We start from the raw sequence: 19,433 nt of genomic DNA, 5'->3' as shown, positions 1-19,433 counted from the left end.
AAAGACAACAAGCACGAGACTCGAAATTCCTTTCACTGGGATCCAATAAAAACCTTGGCAGTTGCCGGCCTTCCTGCCGGAAACCCGATCTCCAAGAAATAAACACTCTTTGCACTTTGAAAGGCTGTGTCACACAGGCTGTGGGGCTGGGGCATGGGGCAGCTTCTGCCTACCTCGGGCACCTCCAGCAGCTGCAGATCCAGTGCTGTCCATGGGGAGCTCTGCAGTCCCATAGGGATGTGCAGCACCCTGGTGCGACGTGCAGAGCGGGTCTGGTTGGTGCATCAAGAGCTGTGAAATGTCAGCAGGCAGCCTTCGTGCCCCTCCAAATCTCAGCACCCATTGCATCCCTGCACGTGTGCTGCGTGAATCGCAGGCACTTCTTGACAGGGAGGTCAAGCTGCGAGCCAGAGACTCTGCAACACAAAAGATATGGATTTGATACAATAAATCAAGCCTGGTTTTGGGGAAGAAGGGAAGCGAGTGGTGTCTGCACTCTTGGCTAAGAAAGGAAACTGGAGCACAGCAGCTTTAAGTGCCTCTAACGGGGACAGGCTGCAGCTCAGCATTCTCCCATGATGGTCTTTGCACCAAGAGCCATGAAAGAAGCAGCAGCAGCACGTTGTCCTACCCTGGGATCATCCCAGCTTTATTCCTTCCAGAGGCAGCCAGCTCCCAGGTGTTCCCTGCTGCAGATGTGCAGCTCTGCAGATGCTGCTGCGGAGGGTCCCTGTGCTGTTGGGACCTTTGGGGACATTGGCTGGCCCCAGGTGGGCAACATTGGGGTCTGCATGAGTGTTACCTGGTGGGGCTTATCTGAAACCTACACCAGTGCATTCCCATTGCCACTGAGAGGTGGTGGTTCTGTGCCAGCAGCAGGTGCTGAAGCCACGAGGAGGAAGAGTCCCTCGGGCCATGAAACAAGCCTTCATCTGCTGGCAGCATTCCTCCAAGGCAAATATTGACAGTGACACAGTCCCTACGAGCAGTGAGTGAGAGCACTGCTGCTCCAACAGACCAGCAGAGTGCTTTTCATGGATGTAAATAAAGCTTGTGTTGCAGGGGGCCTAAGTGCCTGGGCAGAGGGGTTCATTAAGAGCCCTTTGTCTGCAGTTTGCTCGCTCTGCTCCTCTGTAGGACGAGCCCAAGATGGGCACTGAGGGTGCAGGAGCAGCTGAAGGTGCCTGTGGGTGCTGCACTGACCTCAGGAAGGCCCAATCATGTGAGGAGCATGGCAAAGCTCTCAAAGAGACCAGAAACCCTGCTGCAAGTGGGATGGCAGAGAAAAGCAGCTGCAGAGCAGAGCAGAGCTACACTGCTCTCCTCTCTCTTTAGTGTGTTGTCACCACACAGCAGTCTGCTGCAGCTGCTGGAGCAGCACCCCAGTCCCATCCCACGGCCACCTGCGCTGGAGCAGAGCCCCATCCTGCAGCTGGGAGCTCACAGAATCAGAGCTGGGGGAGCCCTTGAATGCCTTTAGCAGACAGATCGGAAAACCAGCAGACCACACACTTCTGTGAGCCTGTCTGCTCCTAAAGAACCACCGTGCAGAGTCAGACCTCCAGGGCATGGAAGCCAGGACAAAGCCTGCCCTGCACGCAGCACCCCGCACGCTTACCTTAACTGCTTCATTAAGCATGATGAGGGTTGAGTTTCAACTCAGGAAATAAGTGCAAAACGCCTGAGAGAGGAAAAGTGGGAGTGTAAGGAAGCCATAAAGGCAGACAATTCCCACAGATGTTCAACATCAATCCAGCCCACTCTTCTGTGCTCAGACATTAGAACTGTGACCATGCAGCTTGCTCCAGCTTAGGAAGCTTTATAAGCAGCACTACTTTAGCAAACATACACTGCAGGGACACCGGCAGTCTTTACACATTTGCATCAAACTCAGAAAGAAGAACGCATGTCCTGAGTTCATTCCATATAATAAATAATGCTTTTAATATGGTGAAGTTTGCAAACAAAATCCGCCGTCGGGACGTTTCACCAGTGCAGAAATTCAGAGACGAAGGAGAAAGGGATGAACCTCAGCCACGGGATGGAGAGCAGTTATTTGTGAGCCCCATCACCCATCTGTCCCCGCAGGGCCGGGGGAGCAGCGCCACCCAGAGGCTCCTCCAGAGCAGCTCTCCCCAGCACGCAGCTCGGCAGCCACTTCTCCCCTTCTCATCTCACATATCTCCACTTTCATCGCTCTGCTTCAGCTGCCGTCCCTCCAAGCCAGAGACCAACAGATCTCACCGAACAATAAGCCCAGATTACAAAAAAGAAAAAGCTCCAGCAACTCTCAGGGCTAGAACATAAAAATAACGTCTTTAATAGCTTTATAGTTGGCACAGATGGCGTTTGAATTCACCACTTTTTATTAACAAACTATGAAACAACATGGTGCAGTTCCAGAGAGGGCAGCTCAGATTGTGTGTTGCTTTTAAACCACGTAGCTACAGCAGGTTGGTGTTGGAGTTCGCTCTTTGCATTTATAGTCAGAAAGTAAAACCAACAGCTAGATTGATTGCACACACAGAGAAAAGCCTAGGAAGGATGTTTCTGCTGGCAACCAATGCCTCCTCTCAGCAGCACACAAAAACCCAGAGCACAGAGCTGTAACAGATTACATGAGACTTGCTGAGGTTACTGCTGGCCGTTGCAGAGCTTCTGCTCAGATCTTGAACAGTTACCACAATGAGAGCCCTGTTTCCCTCCTGCAAGAGGGGTCAAGGCCACTTCAAATGCATGTAACCAATGGGAAAAGCCTGTAACATCCGTCAGAAAGAACAAACACCAGCTGAAAAGTCCCACACTTGCAATCTGCAACCAAAACATCAGGCCATGAACTCAAAACTCTGTTGTTTACCCATCCTCGTGTGCTTGTTATTCATCCTCTGTTTAAATGGATGCCATCTCTTCAGCACGCTCAGTGTCACCAGTGCTGCAGTACCAAGCATTGCTCAATAGCCACCCCAGGCAAAGGAAACACTTACATGTCTCTCATGTAACTTGTTTAATGAACAATGTAGCCCTGAATGACAACATAATGACCCGCACTGCTGAGGATACATCTTGTCCAGGAGCAATTCCATCCTGACAAACATTCACTCAACCTATTTATCCAAAAGTCACTGTTCACGATGTGCCTGAAGTAGCCAAGATTCTACAGTCATCTTCAACCTTAACTTCTCTTATCATTTTTGGTTATAGACATTTCCAGTTTCTATGGGTGCTCTCTAATAATCACAATAAATTACGAGGCGTTTCTGGCCTCTGTTCTGTTATGAGGAATTCCTTCCCCCTGCCGTGACTTGGAGCTGGCAAGGATGGAAGTAAGAATGCATAGTGAGGTCTCCTATCATCTGTCCTCTGCTGAGGCCACTTATTTTCCCCATCTAATGACCCCGTGCCGTTGAGGCCTCTGTTTTGCCTTCAGTTCCAGCAGGAGCCTTACCACCATCTGCCTTGTTGGAATAATCGCGCTCTCCAAAAATGGTGCTTCCGATCCTGACGTTTGTGGATCCAACCTCAATCTATGGAAGGAGACAGAAAGAAGGAACTCAGCGCAGGTAGATGGCTGATCTCGATGCTCCCCATCTCACAGAAAGGCAGCTCCCTCTCTGACAGAGAAGGGGGGGCAGAAGGAAACGACTTACTGCGTGCTGGAAGTCTGTGGACATGCCCATGCTCAGCTCCACCTTCTCAATGGGGAGATTCAGCTTCTCACACACTTCTTGACGCAAAGACAGCAGCACCTAGAATGAAGAAGAGAAAAAGCACACATCTGGTGACATTTTGGATACGTTTTCAAGGTTTCACTCATTTCTGCCTTTTTTTGAAGCCTCCCTGACACAGAAGGTGAAGGTCCCACACTCCTCTGATGCTCGCTCTGCAGCACTGAAGGCTCCCCACTACAGGCACACACAAGTCTACACAACCAATTACGGCAGATAAAGAAATGCAGAACCAGTTCCCCTTCCTGACATAGCCCTACGCACAGTGCAAGAGGCTGAAGGAATAATTCTCTTCAGATAAAAAGCAGGACCAGAGGATTCAGAACAAAAACTGTTGCATAAGGTGTACTGTTGATATCCTGGCTACAGCTTGAGAAAAAAGATGGGACAAAAAATGCACAAGCATCAGGCATTTGCAGAAATGAGCCCATCACTTTATTTAATACTGATACTTCACAGATCTGTACCACTCTGAACCAGGTCTGTGCTTCTATTGGCAATCTACAATCAGATTTATACCCTCAGTGTAATGGGAGGCCAGCCAACAGTTGACATTTGCTTCCAAAAATCTTACCTGGAAGTCAGGATTTGGCCCCTTGCTGAGGTCATGTCCAATGCTGCCAATTGTCATCAGCCCCACAAATTCCAGGCTTGGACACTTGTTGATTACGTGCTCCACAGCAGCTGCAGTGTCTCTGGGAGGCAGGCCATGCTTACCTAGCAAAAAGTAGGGTGATCTGTGCCAAGTTCCGTGACAGAACTCCCCCCCACAGCCAGGCAGAAGCTAACTGATGGTTAAGTATCATCTCAGCAGAGAGAAACTCCTTAAGAACACAAAGCAACACATCCAGGTTGCTTCTTTTATCAAGTCAGCAGGACAGATCTGCACGTCATCACAAAAAGTGTCTGCCACTTACTGTCTTCTCCACTGGTGTTAACTTGCACCATGACTTTCAGCTTCTGAGGTGATCCTTTTTTCTGCCATGAGCTGTTGACTCTGTCTGCCAGTTTCACAGAATCCACTGTTTCCAACATGAACAGGTTAGGGACAGCTAGGGAGAAAACACAGAGGCTTCAAGCTGCCTGTGTAACACAAGAATAGTTATTCACAGTTGTGCACAGCTAGCAGCAGACTATGGCAAGAGATAGCAAAGTGAATCAGGACTAAAACACAGGGCAGCACCAAGTTCTTTCATTTGCTAATTGGTATTCTTGCTAGCTTGCAATTATCAGTACTCATAGGTGACAAAGATGGTTATTATTTAAACTATGGGAGAATACTGCCCATGGGACACCACAAATAAAGATAAACAGAGCTTACCGATCAGCTTGTTGACATTACTTTTCTGCAGATGGCCAATAAAATGCCACTTGATCTCTGGACAAGACGACAGAATCTGTAAGCAAAAGGAACGGGTGGGTCTGAATGAGGATTCCTCCTTCTTTCACGCAGCAATTAGGTCTTGCTTTGCCCACAAACAAGATACCAGATATCCAGTCTTCTTCTGTTTACTCTGAATAGCACAGCTCAGACAGCACTTGTGTGCACTGAGATTGCTTCATGCTCTGGAGAGAAGCAGGGCTGTGGCAGCAGAAAGTTCATCGCAAGGTAAGTGGGAAAGGCTCCTTTCTAAGAGAACAATCACAAAACGAACTGCTTTCCCCAAAACAAAGATGTTACCATTTTAAAATGAGGACTGTGCCCGTCTTAGGGCAGAGATCATGAGAGACAAAGTGCCGCTCAGACATTTTATGACTAAGGTGTATGTATTCATATATTCACAGAGCTATATATTCACTGGAGCTTGCAAGGCAAGTAGGGGGAGGAGTGAAGAGGCACAAAGTTAAGAATAACCTTCAAAAAGCACGGAGATTTCAGAAGTCGATTTAACAGCCTCCATCACCACCTCCCTACAAAAAGCCAGGACTTCTGCTGGACAGCCTTCAGGACACAGCTTTGTGAGGAGGAATAACACACACACACAAAAAAGCACGCACTTACTCTGGAATCCGACGCCTTTTCTAGCAGCTCCTGAACCTAGGAGAACACAAGAAGATCTTGTTAGGACCACACGGTGCTCCCCCTGCACACAGCACAGCCTGCACTCACGTAGTTCTCCCCAAAGCTGCGCTGCCCGTGGCTGTAGGCGTCCAGCACCATCTCCGCGGGCTTTGTCTTGCTGACAGCCACCAAACGCGGCTGCACGTCCGGGAGACCCTGCGGGAAGAACGCTGAGTGCCGGGGGCGGCCCTACAGCCCTACAACCCCGCTCACACCGCGCTGCGTATGGCGGTAGGCCCGTTGCCATGGAGACGGGCGGGCCGCCCTCGCGATGCGGGCTCGCCTCCGCGGCTCGCAGGCCTATCTCCGCACGCAGCGCTTCTCCCTCCGAACCCAAGTCTCCTCAGAGCTTCAGCAACACTCACCTGCGGCCTCCGCGCTGCCGCCTGCTGCACCTGCTCGGTGACGGCCCGCAGCGCCGCTCCCAGCCCTTCCCCGGCTGCCATGCCCGCTCTCCACATCCCCGGCCGCCGCCGCGCCGACTTCCGCCACACACGAGTAACGTTCCCGCCCCCCTCTCACGGCGGCCAATCCAAAAGCGCAGTCGCCGCCGCAGACCAATGGCAGCGAGGGGCGGGAAAGCGGGGCCGCCATGATGGGAAGGATGGCGGCGCCATATTGGGAGGGTCGGGGGGGAGTCATGGCGTAGAGTGCTGAGGGGAAGGTCAGGCGGGGAGGCGGGGTGTCCGCAGCTCCCCAGGGCTTTAGAGGCTTTCTGCGAAGCTCTGGTGAAGCTTCCTGTCAGTGAAGGCAGTGAGAAAGGAGAAGAGGCCCGTGCTGCACTCTCAGTTTGGTGTCTGCATGTACAAATACACCAAATCTGCACTGCAAATAAACCAAATCGTTGCCATCCGTATCCAGAACAGCTGCTGTTAAGGGCACAGCTCTCAGCATTAAAGTAAGCAAATCAACCATAAAATGGGCTCCGTCGCTTGCCCCATAGGCCCTCTGTAAACCCAGGGCTGTGCCATGGAAGCCCACAGCTGTGGGGCGCAGGCAGGCAGTGCCAAGCTGCATGGAAGGTGCCAGCTGGAAGCCATCAGCCAAAATAATTCCCTCACGCACAGAACTTGCCCTCCTCCTCCCCCCCCCCCCCAGCTTTGAGCACCAACAGTTTTTACACAGCTGCTCCAAAAAGCCTGGCAATTATTTTCCTGCCGACTTCACTTGCCAAACTTTTGTGACAGTGATTTTCTGTAGTTCTGCAACTCCATACCCTCCCACAGCTGTACTCCTAGTAATGCCTCCCTGCAAACCCACCCTCTCATCGTGTTAAAGGCCAATAAAACCAGACCGCGATTAAAATTGAAGGCCATTTTATTGTCATAGCAAGTATCAAAATAAAAAGGCTTTTAAATTCAGTATACAGATCCACAGCTGCACTGGTAAAGCATCACCGTGCCTCTGCCAACAGTTGTAGCAGTGCCAAACAGCAAACCTGTGCTTCCTTGTTAGGCAGAGCTGTTTCAGCAGTTAGATCTTCCTTTTGAGACTGCAAGATCACGGAGATGACAGAATGACAGCGAAAGAGAGAAATGGGATAAAGGTTTACATGTAGTGACACACCTCCTCTGGAAAAATTAAGGAAATTACACATAGAATGAAGAACTCGAATGAAAAGCAACAGTCAACCCTGGCCTGTAAGGTCTGGTATAATTTCAACTTTGTTCTTGCTTTTTTGTTGTTGTTAATCTGTTAATAGGTTAACTAAATTACTTGGTTTTCAGCCGGTGCAGAACCACAAAGGTTCCAAAGTGTTGTAAAAATGCAAGTTTGAAATCAATAATACTGGCTACTCCTTCTATTCTTCCCCTTCCTCTGAGAAATACTTCAGCAGTAACGTTTTCAATTTAAAATCCATAAGGCCTATTTATTCCAAGCTATTGTTTTACTGTGAACTCATACGAAAACATCCTTTGTTAATACTTGGTTTCTTTGTGTCCCCTCATTAGTGAACACACTTTCACAAAAAGCAGGTTTTACTTACTAATGGAAAACCTTAACACGAATGCAAAATAAAGCCAAACAACTGAGATCACCCTAAAAGTTTAGGTGCTATTACCTCACTCCTACATTTCTGCTGTTCTCTGCTCAACATCTTGCAGAGACCTATTTAGAAAAGTGAGCAATATTACAGCCTACCTCTCAGTGCAGGTTTTATGACCACTGTGCTGTCAGCCTGAGGATGGAACTATCCTTAGCTTAAGATTTTCCAGCAAATACAAAGATGACATAAAGGAGATGGGACTTTTCTCCAGCAGAAACTGACAATCTCTTTTATTTTGCATTTTCAAGTATCAACTGTAATTCTTCTAACAGGGAAAATAAAACTGAAATGAAAATACTGGAAAAAAGCAGCAGAAATTAATGAGATTTCTATCTTAGTGTAAATTACTTATTTAAAATGATTAATGCATTAAAAACACTGAAATGTGAAACCAAGCTTCGTAAGCAGCAAGCATGTGGGGCAAAAGATCACAAATTCAACAGGTTGGTCCTGACCAACTTAGTGCTTATGCTTTCATCATCTCATAAGGATGCACTGGCTGTGAGCTATAACAGCAATTAATAAGCAGCCTCTCCTGCTAAGTATCAGATGGATTTGGGGAGGGGAGAGGAAAAAAAAAGTTTTCTAGCCCTGAACTTTTACCTTTAACACCCCCTCAAGTTTTGCACATGTAAAACAAAAGACCTCTTTGCATCTGGTAAGTAAAAAACCAATCAGTTTTCTGAAATGAAAGGTGCATCACACCTCAGCGTTCTGAGCAAAGAATGAACATTTCTCTTTGAACAGCCCAGAAAACAGGCTGTCATTTTTTGCCCTGTGATTTTTTTATTTCAGAATGGTGCTTTGAGTCCATTGCTCCTAGGAGATCTTCCTCTCAAGGTCCATTCTGAAGAAAAAAAACCCACCCAGGTACAACGTTCCATTCATTTCAGCTTCTCTGAACATCCTCCAATACAACGCTGCAAATACTGAAACTCCACTGGTCTCACAGACCAGCAGAGGTACTGCAGTGACTGTGGGATGAATCATTCAAGCAGCTTTTCACTAGGCAAGGCTTTTTGCAAGGTCAGGGTCCCTGAGACAAGAATTGCATTCTCTCTGCTTTTTTCTGACTATGACAACTGTGACGAGCACCGTGCTTGCAGCCTGGTTTCACCAAAAGTTCAGTTCAATTAGCCACTGGCAGGCACTGCCTCCACCAGCACATCTCAGCCCCTCAGCCAGCAGATAAACACCAACTCCCTTCCTCTCCTCTCCCCAAATACGACCAATGGAAAAGAAACCATTGTTAAAACGCAGAAAGTGAGCAGTTTGGGGCCTCTACCTGTGTGACACATGGTCTAAGGCTTACATCTCCCCCAGGGTAACCTGCAACACTTCAGCTGAAGTGCTGTTACTGTGCACAAGGTTTCAACTGCACTACTGAAAAGAAAAACACTTTGGCTCAGACCTCAGTAAATGGTAGTTTCATGTTTTTTTGCTACACCTTGCAGGCAGGATGGGCCTGCAGTGCACACATGGACTGCCAGCCCCATTGCCCCACTGTCTGAGCGATGCCCTGAAGCAGACATGGGTAGTGTACAAAAAGTCTAGCACCTTTTTAAAGTTGGTTTTTTTTTTCCTTCTCCAAGGGTGTTTGAATTAAGCATTAGAAATTTCCAACTAGAAAATAAAAGGTCATAGCAGCAATCCCCCCTCCTGCCAAAATCTCAAAACTTCCAACTGCTACCAACAACCTCAATTAACTAATTAACCATCTAAGCTGGCTGCAGAACAGATAGCCTCTCTAGCCTCTCTGGAATCACTGGGTTTATCAGCCCATTAGAAGGGAGAGGTGCATCTAGCAGACATATCTGGAGCAGATTACTTAGCAGTTACCAGAAACACCACTCCATAAATACCAAAGTCATTGTGTCTAATTGTCATACAAAAGATTGAGAGGATTACATTTTATCTCTTTCAGTACAGGAAAAGGGGAAAACAAAAAAAGGAACTTCCCAGTTCACGTTTCTTTTGATATAAAACAAATATAAACGTTTCTTTTCAGTTGGTGTTATGAAGCAGTTTTGTGTCCTCGCTGGGTCCTGCCCCATCCTCTTCATGGATTCCTTCTGCCAGTCCCTCCACAAATTTACTCTGGCTACCTGCATAGTCCATGAACATGTTGGGAATATCTTTGCCAAAATAGATCTTGCTGTTTGCTGCAATAGCCTTGTATTTCATCAGCTGCAAGTACTCGGGAGTTAACTTCAGCTGCACAAAAAGAAAACAGATCACCAACAGCTCAGACTCATTCATAGGCACAGGAGGCATCTGCCTTTCCACAACACTAGTGGGCATGCTCACCCACTCTCAGCTGAAACGATGAGTTCCCTGAACAATTCTCTCTTTCAGCACATCTAAGCAAAGTCTCTGAGCCCAGGGACTGAATGGGGAAATGAGAAAGTGATGGAGGCAGCTGGGGAAATGTTCAGTCCAAACGTATCACAGAGATGGAGATGCTCTGAAGCACGTAACTCACTGAAAGCTCTCGCAATGCAAGCTATTAGAACTGCCTTTTTTTTCCCCCCACAGAGTGGATTAAAGAGTCTGTTCCACAAGGCAGAGATCACTCAGGACAATGACATTATAAAAGAGTGAACGGAATATCTAACTGGAACAGAACTTGTGCACAACCACCTCAGACCCTCTGTCCATTTCTACCCTTACAACACAGGAAATCTTCCTGCTGGGATGTCCTGGGAACCCTGATGTAGACAATAATGAGTCCAGCAGTTGCATCCATGTATTTTCTGTCTCTAGGGTTTCGTTTTTTTGCAGGAACAAGGCTTTGCCAGGCTAATGAGTTTGGTGAATAGCATCTCCATTTGTTCTTTACCTGAACACTTGTTTACTTTAAAGCCTGTCACTCTGCAGATCTCCCCCCTGCCTGGGTTACTTGCTAGCTTGCAGACTGAAATGGATCAACATGTCTCATTACAGCAGCATGAAAGGGCAACACTGAGAGTGATATTCTTTCTACAGTGGGAGTCATGGCCCCATTAGCATCTACCAGATCTGTCTCCAGTCGTAAACCAGATATTTCATGTATCCTGACACAAATTCATCTGTCTGGAGCAAAAAGTGACTTTGCAAGTAAGGACATAATTATTGTTTCAGTCTCAAAGATAACTTCTCTGTCTTTGTTTTGCTTTTTTTGACCAAAATAACCAGACACAATGAGCAAGAAGCAAAGACAGACTGCTCTGCTGCTGAGTACTTCTATACAGCCTAATGTAAGGAGCTCTGCTTCAAGGCCCAGCATAAGGAAGTGATACCTTGTTAGCTTCAGCTACTTTCATAGCAGTATAGCATTCAGCATCAGCTCTTGCCTTCTCTCTTGCAAGAAACGCAGCATCTGGAAGAAAACATATGCTCCCATATTCAGATTTTTATTTCCAGTCACGTTAGCACCATTTACAGCTGGAAGATTTTTAAAGCAGCAAGCACCACATCTGAACTGTAAGGGACACAACAAGGGGAAGAGGGAACAAAACTGGAAACCCAGAAATGGGATCTGCCTTTACATCTAAAATGCTACAGGATGATAACATTAAATAAATTGTATCTGCGACTGAAGACCTCAAAGCATTTTATAAACATGAGGTTTTTATTACTGTCCTGTCACACAGGCAGAGAATGCTCTTTCTTCTCCAGCCAGCCACTAACTCTCGTGCTGCAAACAAAACAACTGTAGGGCTGCAAAAGTGATATTTACCCCTGACATTTGCACAGGACTCCAGGAACAGCACAGCAGTCTGCTCTGCAGATGAAGTCTGTGGCTGTGAATGCAATTCCCCAGATGGGGTTCTGTCTGGGATACTGAGGTTAAAGCTCTGGCATGTAGGGGCAGGCAGCTTTAACCTTTCTAGGCTCTGCCCCACAGACAGATGTTGGCAGAGCTGTTCTGCTGCAGTATCAGTGTCAAGGCCCTGATCCCAAAGGACACTGAACCTCCCTGCTCCTAACAAAGACATTTAAGGAAAGAAACACTTCCCTTCTCTGTGCTGCGTTCCTCTTTTTGGCTTCTGACTTTCTATCTGTCAGATGACACCGAAGTGATGCCAAGCCATCAAGTTAAGGCTAAGATGAGTTTAATCTGGCTGGTTTGATGTGATCTCTTGAGATTCCTTCCATAAAAGGGAGCCACATATTTGTAATACATGTTAATTTGGATCTGAGAATTGCACAGCTGGATAATCCTATTTGTTTACCTAGATTAGTGGGGAGCCCTGTGAGCAACAACACTTAAAAACAGGATGGTTTTCCTGAGACTTCCTCTTAGGCACTACTGTAGTTGTTAGCCCAATCAGGGACACTTAAAAGAATGAAGACCTGAATCCTCTACAAGCATAGAGCTGAGCTGAAGGCCTGACACACATTTATAAGAAATAAAAGCTTATTGTACTTCTGCAAATAACTTCATAATGGGAAGCTGCTGATCTGTAAAACTCTTAATTGGCTCCTCAGTGGACCTCTGCAAAGGCTGACAGGACCTACAATGAAAGGAACTGAAAACAAGGCTTTGCCACTCGGAGCTGGAAATGCAGACCTCTTTTCACATCCTGGAATTTGCTTGGTAAAGCACTGCATTGGATGAGACGCCTTCTTAATTTAACAGTACAACCTCCTAGAGAGATCACCATCACAAAAAGCTTTAAGAAACACACTCCATAAAAAAAAAACAACCCACAACATTCCTATTCCCACCTCTGGTCAAGTCTATTTGCTAAAGAAAAAGGTCAAAGAAGCAAAATGCAGATTAAACAGAAAGATTACAGAACAAGAAACGACTCAGACCTGAAGATTTTCTTCAGATAAGTCACCACACAACATTTTCTTATTGTTCATCACTCACCTTCAATCTCTGAAATCCGTTTCTCTGTTTCTTTTTCCATCACTTTCTGTCCATAAGTTATTTCAGCAACTTGGGCTATTTTTTCTGCCTCTGAAATTAAAAAGAGCACGTCCACATCGTCATCACAGGCTTCCTATTGCCAAAGCAACTTCACCCCCCTTCCTACTCTCTTCTGGTGGCAGTCATTACTAAGAATTTTCAGCCCTCACAACGTATCAGCCTACATTTGTGGGCAAAGCTGGAACCCACTTGAGTTTCTTTGGAAGAGCATCAGATCAGCAGCACAAAGATGCAGCAGAGAAATCACCCAACAGTGAAGCAGGTGCATAACTCCCTTTGTTCCCAGTTTGGTTTCTGCTTGCTGCCTACCCCACCACAAATAGCTACTGCTGTCAGACAAAGCCATACAGACCAATGAGGGCCTTCTTCCTTTCTGTCTCTGCTTCCTTTTCCACCACCTTCTGCTTCTGTGCTGCTATCAGCAGCTTTGTCTTCTCGCTCTCCCTGGGGTGGCAGAAAAGACAGTTATAAAATGTCAGCTCACAAAACAGCTTGGCCAACCACACCACCATTGGCTCAAACCTCCTTCAAGTACATGTTGAGAGCCACAGAAAGTGAGAGCAAGAACCTTCAGAGCCTTTTTCTGAACCAAGATCTCACGTGACAGCTTATTTTCCTCCATTTGGACACACACAGCTTTGAAATCATCATTCAGTCAAATGGATGTGTGCATTTTACATGCTAAAGTCTTCTCCACCTTATCACTTTGGGCACATAAAGTGTGTGTGTACACATACTGAAAAGAATATAAATAGCCTGCTCCTGCTCCCAATCAGGGAAGGGATTGGAGCCAAGAGCAAATCTTTCTCAACTGGATTTATGGCAAGAGATAAGAACACAACGATTGAGGATTCTAATGTGACCTTACTGCACATGACTTACCAGGACAGCAAAAGGTCAGGCAGAATGGATGAGAGGGAACTGATTCTAGCCTGTGCAGACTCTGTTGGCAGAGTGCTCAGAGAACATAAGCATTTCTGAATAATTGAGTGCAAGAAAAGGCAGCTGGCTCACAGCATTGAAAAGGGATCAGTATGTCAAGTGCTTTTAAAGAAAGTTATTCCAAAGCTTTGCAAGTCTTCAGCCTGTTGAATCAACAGTTTCTCCATCCTAGTCAAACAGCAGGATTAGTGGTGGAATCTATCCACCTGCCACTCACTCACATGCTCTGGGAGGCCTTTTTAAAATAGAGCCAGTGTCAAGGGGAAGGAGCCCTTGGGCAAATAACTACTAAGTGTTCAAGATGGAGTAACACCCTCAGCAGTGACCTGCAGCCACTTACAGACACGAGCTTGTCTGGTGCAGCCTCACCAAAGCTGTTCTGAATGGCAGCAAGGCAGCACGAGGCAGAGCACAGGCCACTCTGATTCAGTGCATGCTGTGAAAACACATTAATCTGGATGACCGACTCCTTTTGGTAACACAAAGGTGCAAGTCTCAGGCACTTACATGAGCTCATAATTCCTCCGGATTGTTTCAGGGATGTTTGGCTTTGTAACTCGAACTGCCTGGAAAGAGAGACAGAAGAAAACATAGGCAAGCAGCCAACAATCAAAAGGCAAACGGCCCCGAGGCTGCAGAGGGTGGGGGAGCTCACACTTTGTGGTGAGCTCTGCCAGACAAAGCTTTCACGCTTTTACATGCTCTGCAGAGCAAACGCTGGACTGAATGATCTCCTGACAGGAGGAACAAACTGGATAAGCTAGGATTGAGGGTATCACTTAAAGAAAGCCAACAAGGCAAAACTAAGAGGGGACAGAAGGACATTCTCATTCCTCACGTTAGCAAAGCCTGTACTTGCAGGGAATTTTCTAAGAGCTACATCTTGCTATTTCCTCTTAGCCCTTACCCCTCGTGATCGATGGATCTCCAAAGACAGCCCTGATTACCTGTATAATTAATCCAGGGGCCATTGTAGTCAGGTCTTGCTGCAATGCCAGTTTAAGGTTTTCATCGATCTGGTCTGGTGGAAGGAAAGGAAGGAGGTAAGAAATGTAAGTTGATATTGAAATGCTGGGCTGAGAAACACCATCCCTAACCTCAGGTGTTGCTCACACCTTTTTCAGCATGTCAAGCAATGGTGACCAATGACAAGCAGTTGGGAAAGACTAAAGAAGTGTGGCAAGCATAAAATGAAGTCCTCTTCACTTTTCAATAACTTACAGTTTGGATTTCCTTTGAGCCAGAAGCAGCATTTTTATGGCAAAGAATCTGTGCTCTAACTCACTTCCATACTGATACCTTCCCAACTGGATTCTGGAGCAGATCTGATCCAGCTAAACCTTGAATGATTAGGAACTGCATCTGTGCCAGCAGCAAAGAGAATGGAAAGGCAGAAACGTAAAACGGCTGCACGACTTATTTTAATAGGCTGCAACAATTTCAGTGGTAAAGCCTGTTTGGCTGAATGGATAATGGTTTATTCCAGCATAGCTAAGAAATTTCAAAAGGAAGCACAAAACAAAACCCTTCTTCAGTGAAGAGTTCTAAGGATAGCAGTGTTTCCAGTTGGGGCCTGCTGAGAAATTCAAAGGGAAAATAAAAATGTAAGAGCCTTGAAAGTGATCACATTGCACTCCTTGATTATTTGCTTTGGTCCCAGTTTAGCGAGCTGGAACTCACACTCATAATGAAGTTCAGCCAGGAGTTTAGGAAACAGCTGTTATCAGTTTCCTGCACCTGCTTGCAGATGTGGGGGCAGAGAATGACATAAGTCTGCTTGAAATGGGCTGTGCCCCATTTCAGAACTCCGGAGCCAGAAAACTTTCAGCTCAGACTGAAAGAGTTACACAGGGGTTTATACAAGTTCCTTCTGTGCAAATTGGTTGTCTTGAGTCCATTTCAAGCAGTTGTCATCAGCAGCTGCTGACATCTGGAGCCTCCATTGACAAAGAACCAGCACATTCACCAACAACCCCATAAAGGAGCAGGAGGCAAACTGAGCCTTCGTTCTGTATTTTGTGCAGAGGCCCCATCAGAAAGGGGATAGCCAAGCTTCTTGGAAAGCCCTAATTAAACAGAGAAGTGGTTTGCAAACACCTTGTGCTCTTTCAGGCCCTTGGCATTGAAATCTCAGCCACTAATCCTGTACAGTTTGGGTCCAAACCGTTCACAGCAACACTTCATCTGCAGCCAGCACTGCTGTACTGCCAGATGCTGGAAGGGATTTCTTCTCACTCCAAAGCCATAATGAAAACACTCAGCACTGGCAGAGACTGGACAATTTCTACCAAGAAACCACCACTTTTCTTCAGGCTGTCTCTCATAATGCACTCCCAGTGTTTGTGCTGCCTGATTTCCCACTGCTCTGCAGAGAGGAAGGGAAAGTCAGCAGGCCCTCACCACACAGCTCTGGTTTGTAGCACTCACAGCACCCAGGAACCACAGCAACGTGCACAACACCAAAATCATCAAGTTATTAAGACAGGGAACACTTCTTTTTTTTAAACAGCTAAGAACAAAAGACTGCCTTTTCCATCTGGAATAGCAAATATTGCAACTGACTCAACCAGCCATATTTGCTAAACACATATAATGCAGCAGAATTACTACTCCCTTCCCTAAACTCTGTGCTGCTTCTGACAGGTTTGGGCTTGTTTTTTTTTTTTTGTGTGTGTGTGTGTAATACAGTGAAGCACTGTAAAAAGATAAAATGAGGTCAACATAACTGGTTAACAGCTGTGACTCCAAACAAAACAGGCACTAGATGAATATGCAAGAAGCTCCCCAGCTGAAACCAGAGACTTCTGTACCAGCAGACAGTGCAAATAGCTGGCAGAGATGTCATTCAAGGAGCCATCAATCCAAGAGTGAAAGGCCAGAGAAGCAGCTCACCAAACAGCTCGATGTAGACCTCCTGGAGCGTGTGGACACTGCAGAACTGGTTAAGCTCATGGTGAATCTTGTTGAAGATGAGAGCTTTGTCGTAGTCAGCAGTGTAGTTCTTCACTATGTCATATACTGCAAAGGAAGTGCAAGTGACATCAACAGCTGGGATAGAGAGAGGCCACAGGGCGGGCTGGGTGCTGGCAGCCTGAGTTTATGGCTCAGTCACAGCAGCAAGAAAAGCACCCAAAAGAGAAGAGGCTGCACCACAACCACTTTCTTCCGGGGAGTTTTAATTACTGCTGAGATTTCATCACACCCCAACCAGTATCTGGTCACATGCCTCATAAACAGGGTGACATCTCAGTAATAGCAGCCTGCTCTTGATTATCTGCAAATCACTCACCAGCAAATGCACAGGGTGTGTCTGAGTTGCAGAATACACAGGCTGAAAGAAGGCTGCACAGGCCCTTCTGTGTCCCATTCCAACCTTCTGCTCTCTGCCTGTTGCACATCTCGTTACTCAAATTACAAGATCCTCACTGAAGCATAAAGCCCAGTAGGGCCATAATAATAATAAAAAACAAAAAGAAGCAATGGGTGGCATTCAGCTGTCAGTGAAGCAACCAGTAGCAAAGAACAAGAATGTGCAAGAAAAAAATAAACAAAGTGTCTGGTAGAGCTGGTTTAAAACCCAGGAAATACAGAGCTCCACAAGGCACAGAGCATGCAAGCATACAATGCTTGCAGTACTGCTCAGCTCCAAATGAACAGCTTTTTCCTGCTAACCTCTTCTGGCACTAGCAGGAGAATAACCACCACTCTGGATGGCAGGACGCACAGGGTCACAGGGGAAGAACTCACCTGCACTCTGGATCAGGAAATTCACCACCTCGATTCTGTCAAAGTAAATCATCACTCCTCCACTGCAAAAGGAAGGAAAATAAAATAAAATAAAAAATAAAAAATAAAAAAATAGGGGAAAGCTTGCAGGAGGAGGAAAGCTCTGCCCTGCAGCCAGAGAGCCTCTGAGCAGAGCACACCCCCCTCTAGTGGGCTGAGCACAACATTCACATCCTTCTGTGCAGCACCGCTGCGACAAGCCCCAGTACAGCCCCATGCCTGGCACCACGCTCTCGGTTTATCCACAAACTGAATCATTAAACGTGAGCCCAGGCTTAGTGACCACCATATGGAAATATAAACTGATTTCTTCCCTATTTCCATCCGTATCGAGCAATCCACGTCCTTCCCTTGATTCAGTTTAGGCAAGAAGAGTGGAAGCAACTAAAAAGATTTGTTAACATTCAATTAAATTCTACAAAAAAATAAAAATAAAAAAAAATTGAAACACGCTCTGAACTTAACCACTGTGCAGTTTCCTTCTGAGATGGGACCACACCAAGAATCAGGTTCCCAACTCCTGCTGGCACCGCCTGCAACAGTTCCATACGTGGAAGCTCGGGGGAAATAAGAGGTGCAGGGACACTGATACGGGCAGCACAGAGCGGGACAAAGCATTAAGGAGCCTTTCGCTGACTTTGTGCCGGGGGGGAGGGGGAGAAACACAAAGCGAAAGCACAGCAGGTGTGCTAAAGCACGGGGGGAGGAGGAGGGGGAGGAAAAGGGATGAAAAAGGCGTTCATAAAAACCGGAGAACCGCGGGGAATGAGAGCCGAGCACCTCACCTCGTACCGCACGGAACGTTTTTCACCTCATCGGTCTGCAGCGTGGTCTGAAAACGACGGAAGAAACGTTCCTTCGAGAGCAGCTCCTCACCGCACCGCCGCGGGCCCGCATCTCACCCCCAACCCCGCAACCCGGGGCGGCACGCAGCCCAGCCCAGCCCCACAGCACCTGCACTGACTTGTAGGACGTGATGAAGGGCAGCATGAGGTGAAAACCCGGCCCGCTGGTGGAGGTCAGCAACGCGCCGCCGCTGCGGGGAGAAACGAACAGCGACCGTGAGCGCAGGCCCGGCCCGGGGATGAGAGAAGGGAAGGCGCGGAGGCCGCTCACCGGTAGTAGACTCCGATGTGACCTTCCTCGATCTTATGGATGGCGGAGAGGAAGGCGGCGGCGAGGAAGCTGAGGACGAGAGCGGCGATGGCGCCCAGCTGGGCCATGCCCGGCCTCAGCACGACGCGGCGCTGCGCCCGCCTTCCCGCAACGGCGCAGCTGTGACGTCACTAATGCGCGACGCCGCAGCGCACCGCCAGAGGGCGGCGGAGGAACGGAGTCCTCAGGGTTGTGGGTTCGAATCCCGCCCGCGCTAACACGCACCGAGCGGGTCCTCGGCCCCGCAGCCCCGCTGCCGAGCGAGGTCCTGGTGGAAGACACGGGGCTGTGTCCCACCCCATGTGAACCTCGTGTCCAGGGAGCCACTCTGCAGGAGGTTCTCACATGAACTGAGCCGCTGCTCTCATGCGGGATCACCATTTGTTGCCCACTGTGCTGGGGAAGGCACCAAACCCCAAAGTCACCCCAAAGTCACCCCAAGGCCGCCTCAAGGTCACCCGAAAGGGTTTGCACCCCACTACCAGCCCACGTCACCCCTTCTGCCCAGCAATCAGCACTCTGCTCCCACTGCGGGGACTCTCAGCCATCCAGAGTGAGGAAACGCATTACATTCCCACCTCTATAACTGTTGAAGGGGGCTTAAAAACATAGAGGGATCGTAAAGTGCCAATAAATAGTCTAATTTCATTCTTATATTGATAGATCTCCCAGGGTTATATATCGCAAAGCTGTCAGAAGGGTTCGGTGCTGTTCAGAAATAGTGAAGTATCTGCTCTATCTGTCCAAATGTTACAGCTCTTAAATAAGTGCAAAAGGCGCCCGAGATGAAATACTCTC

At 47.4% G+C, this 19,433-nt stretch overlaps 2 protein-coding genes across 2 annotated transcripts; both read right to left on the bottom strand.

Annotated features, from left to right (window-relative positions):
• Positions 1-2,297: 2,297 nt before the first annotated feature.
• Positions 2,298-6,290, bottom strand: PLPBP (pyridoxal phosphate binding protein). The gene is made up of 8 exons (XM_052701907.1): positions 6,153-6,290; positions 5,836-5,943; positions 5,728-5,763; positions 5,047-5,122; positions 4,643-4,777; positions 4,300-4,442; positions 3,648-3,746; positions 2,298-3,524 (listed from the first exon to the last, which is right to left on the bottom strand). The coding sequence occupies exons 1-8, from the start codon at positions 6,246-6,248 to the stop codon at positions 3,387-3,389; spliced, it is 831 nt and encodes a 276-aa protein (XP_052557867.1). The 5' UTR covers positions 6,249-6,290; the 3' UTR covers positions 2,298-3,386.
• Positions 6,291-7,086: 796 nt separating this feature from the next.
• Positions 7,087-18,755, bottom strand: ERLIN2 (ER lipid raft associated 2). Its single transcript, XM_052701906.1, has 11 exons — positions 18,597-18,755; positions 18,435-18,516; positions 18,266-18,312; positions 17,442-17,503; positions 16,587-16,712; positions 14,642-14,715; positions 14,202-14,260; positions 13,105-13,196; positions 12,693-12,782; positions 11,113-11,192; positions 7,087-10,048 (listed from the first exon to the last, which is right to left on the bottom strand). Exons 1-11 carry the CDS (start codon positions 18,701-18,703, stop codon positions 9,839-9,841), a joined length of 1,029 nt encoding a protein of 342 aa, XP_052557866.1. The 5' UTR covers positions 18,704-18,755; the 3' UTR covers positions 7,087-9,838.
• Positions 18,756-19,433: the final 678 nt, after the last annotated feature.

This window comes from Tympanuchus pallidicinctus, unplaced genomic scaffold, assembly GCF_026119805.1.
Source record: "Tympanuchus pallidicinctus isolate F22 unplaced genomic scaffold, pur_lepc_1.0 scaffold41, whole genome shotgun sequence".
Lineage (NCBI taxonomy): Eukaryota > Metazoa > Chordata > Aves > Galliformes > Phasianidae > Tympanuchus > Tympanuchus pallidicinctus.
The sequence above is the reverse complement of the archived record's forward strand: the minus strand, read 5'-3'. Positions and strand labels throughout refer to the sequence as shown.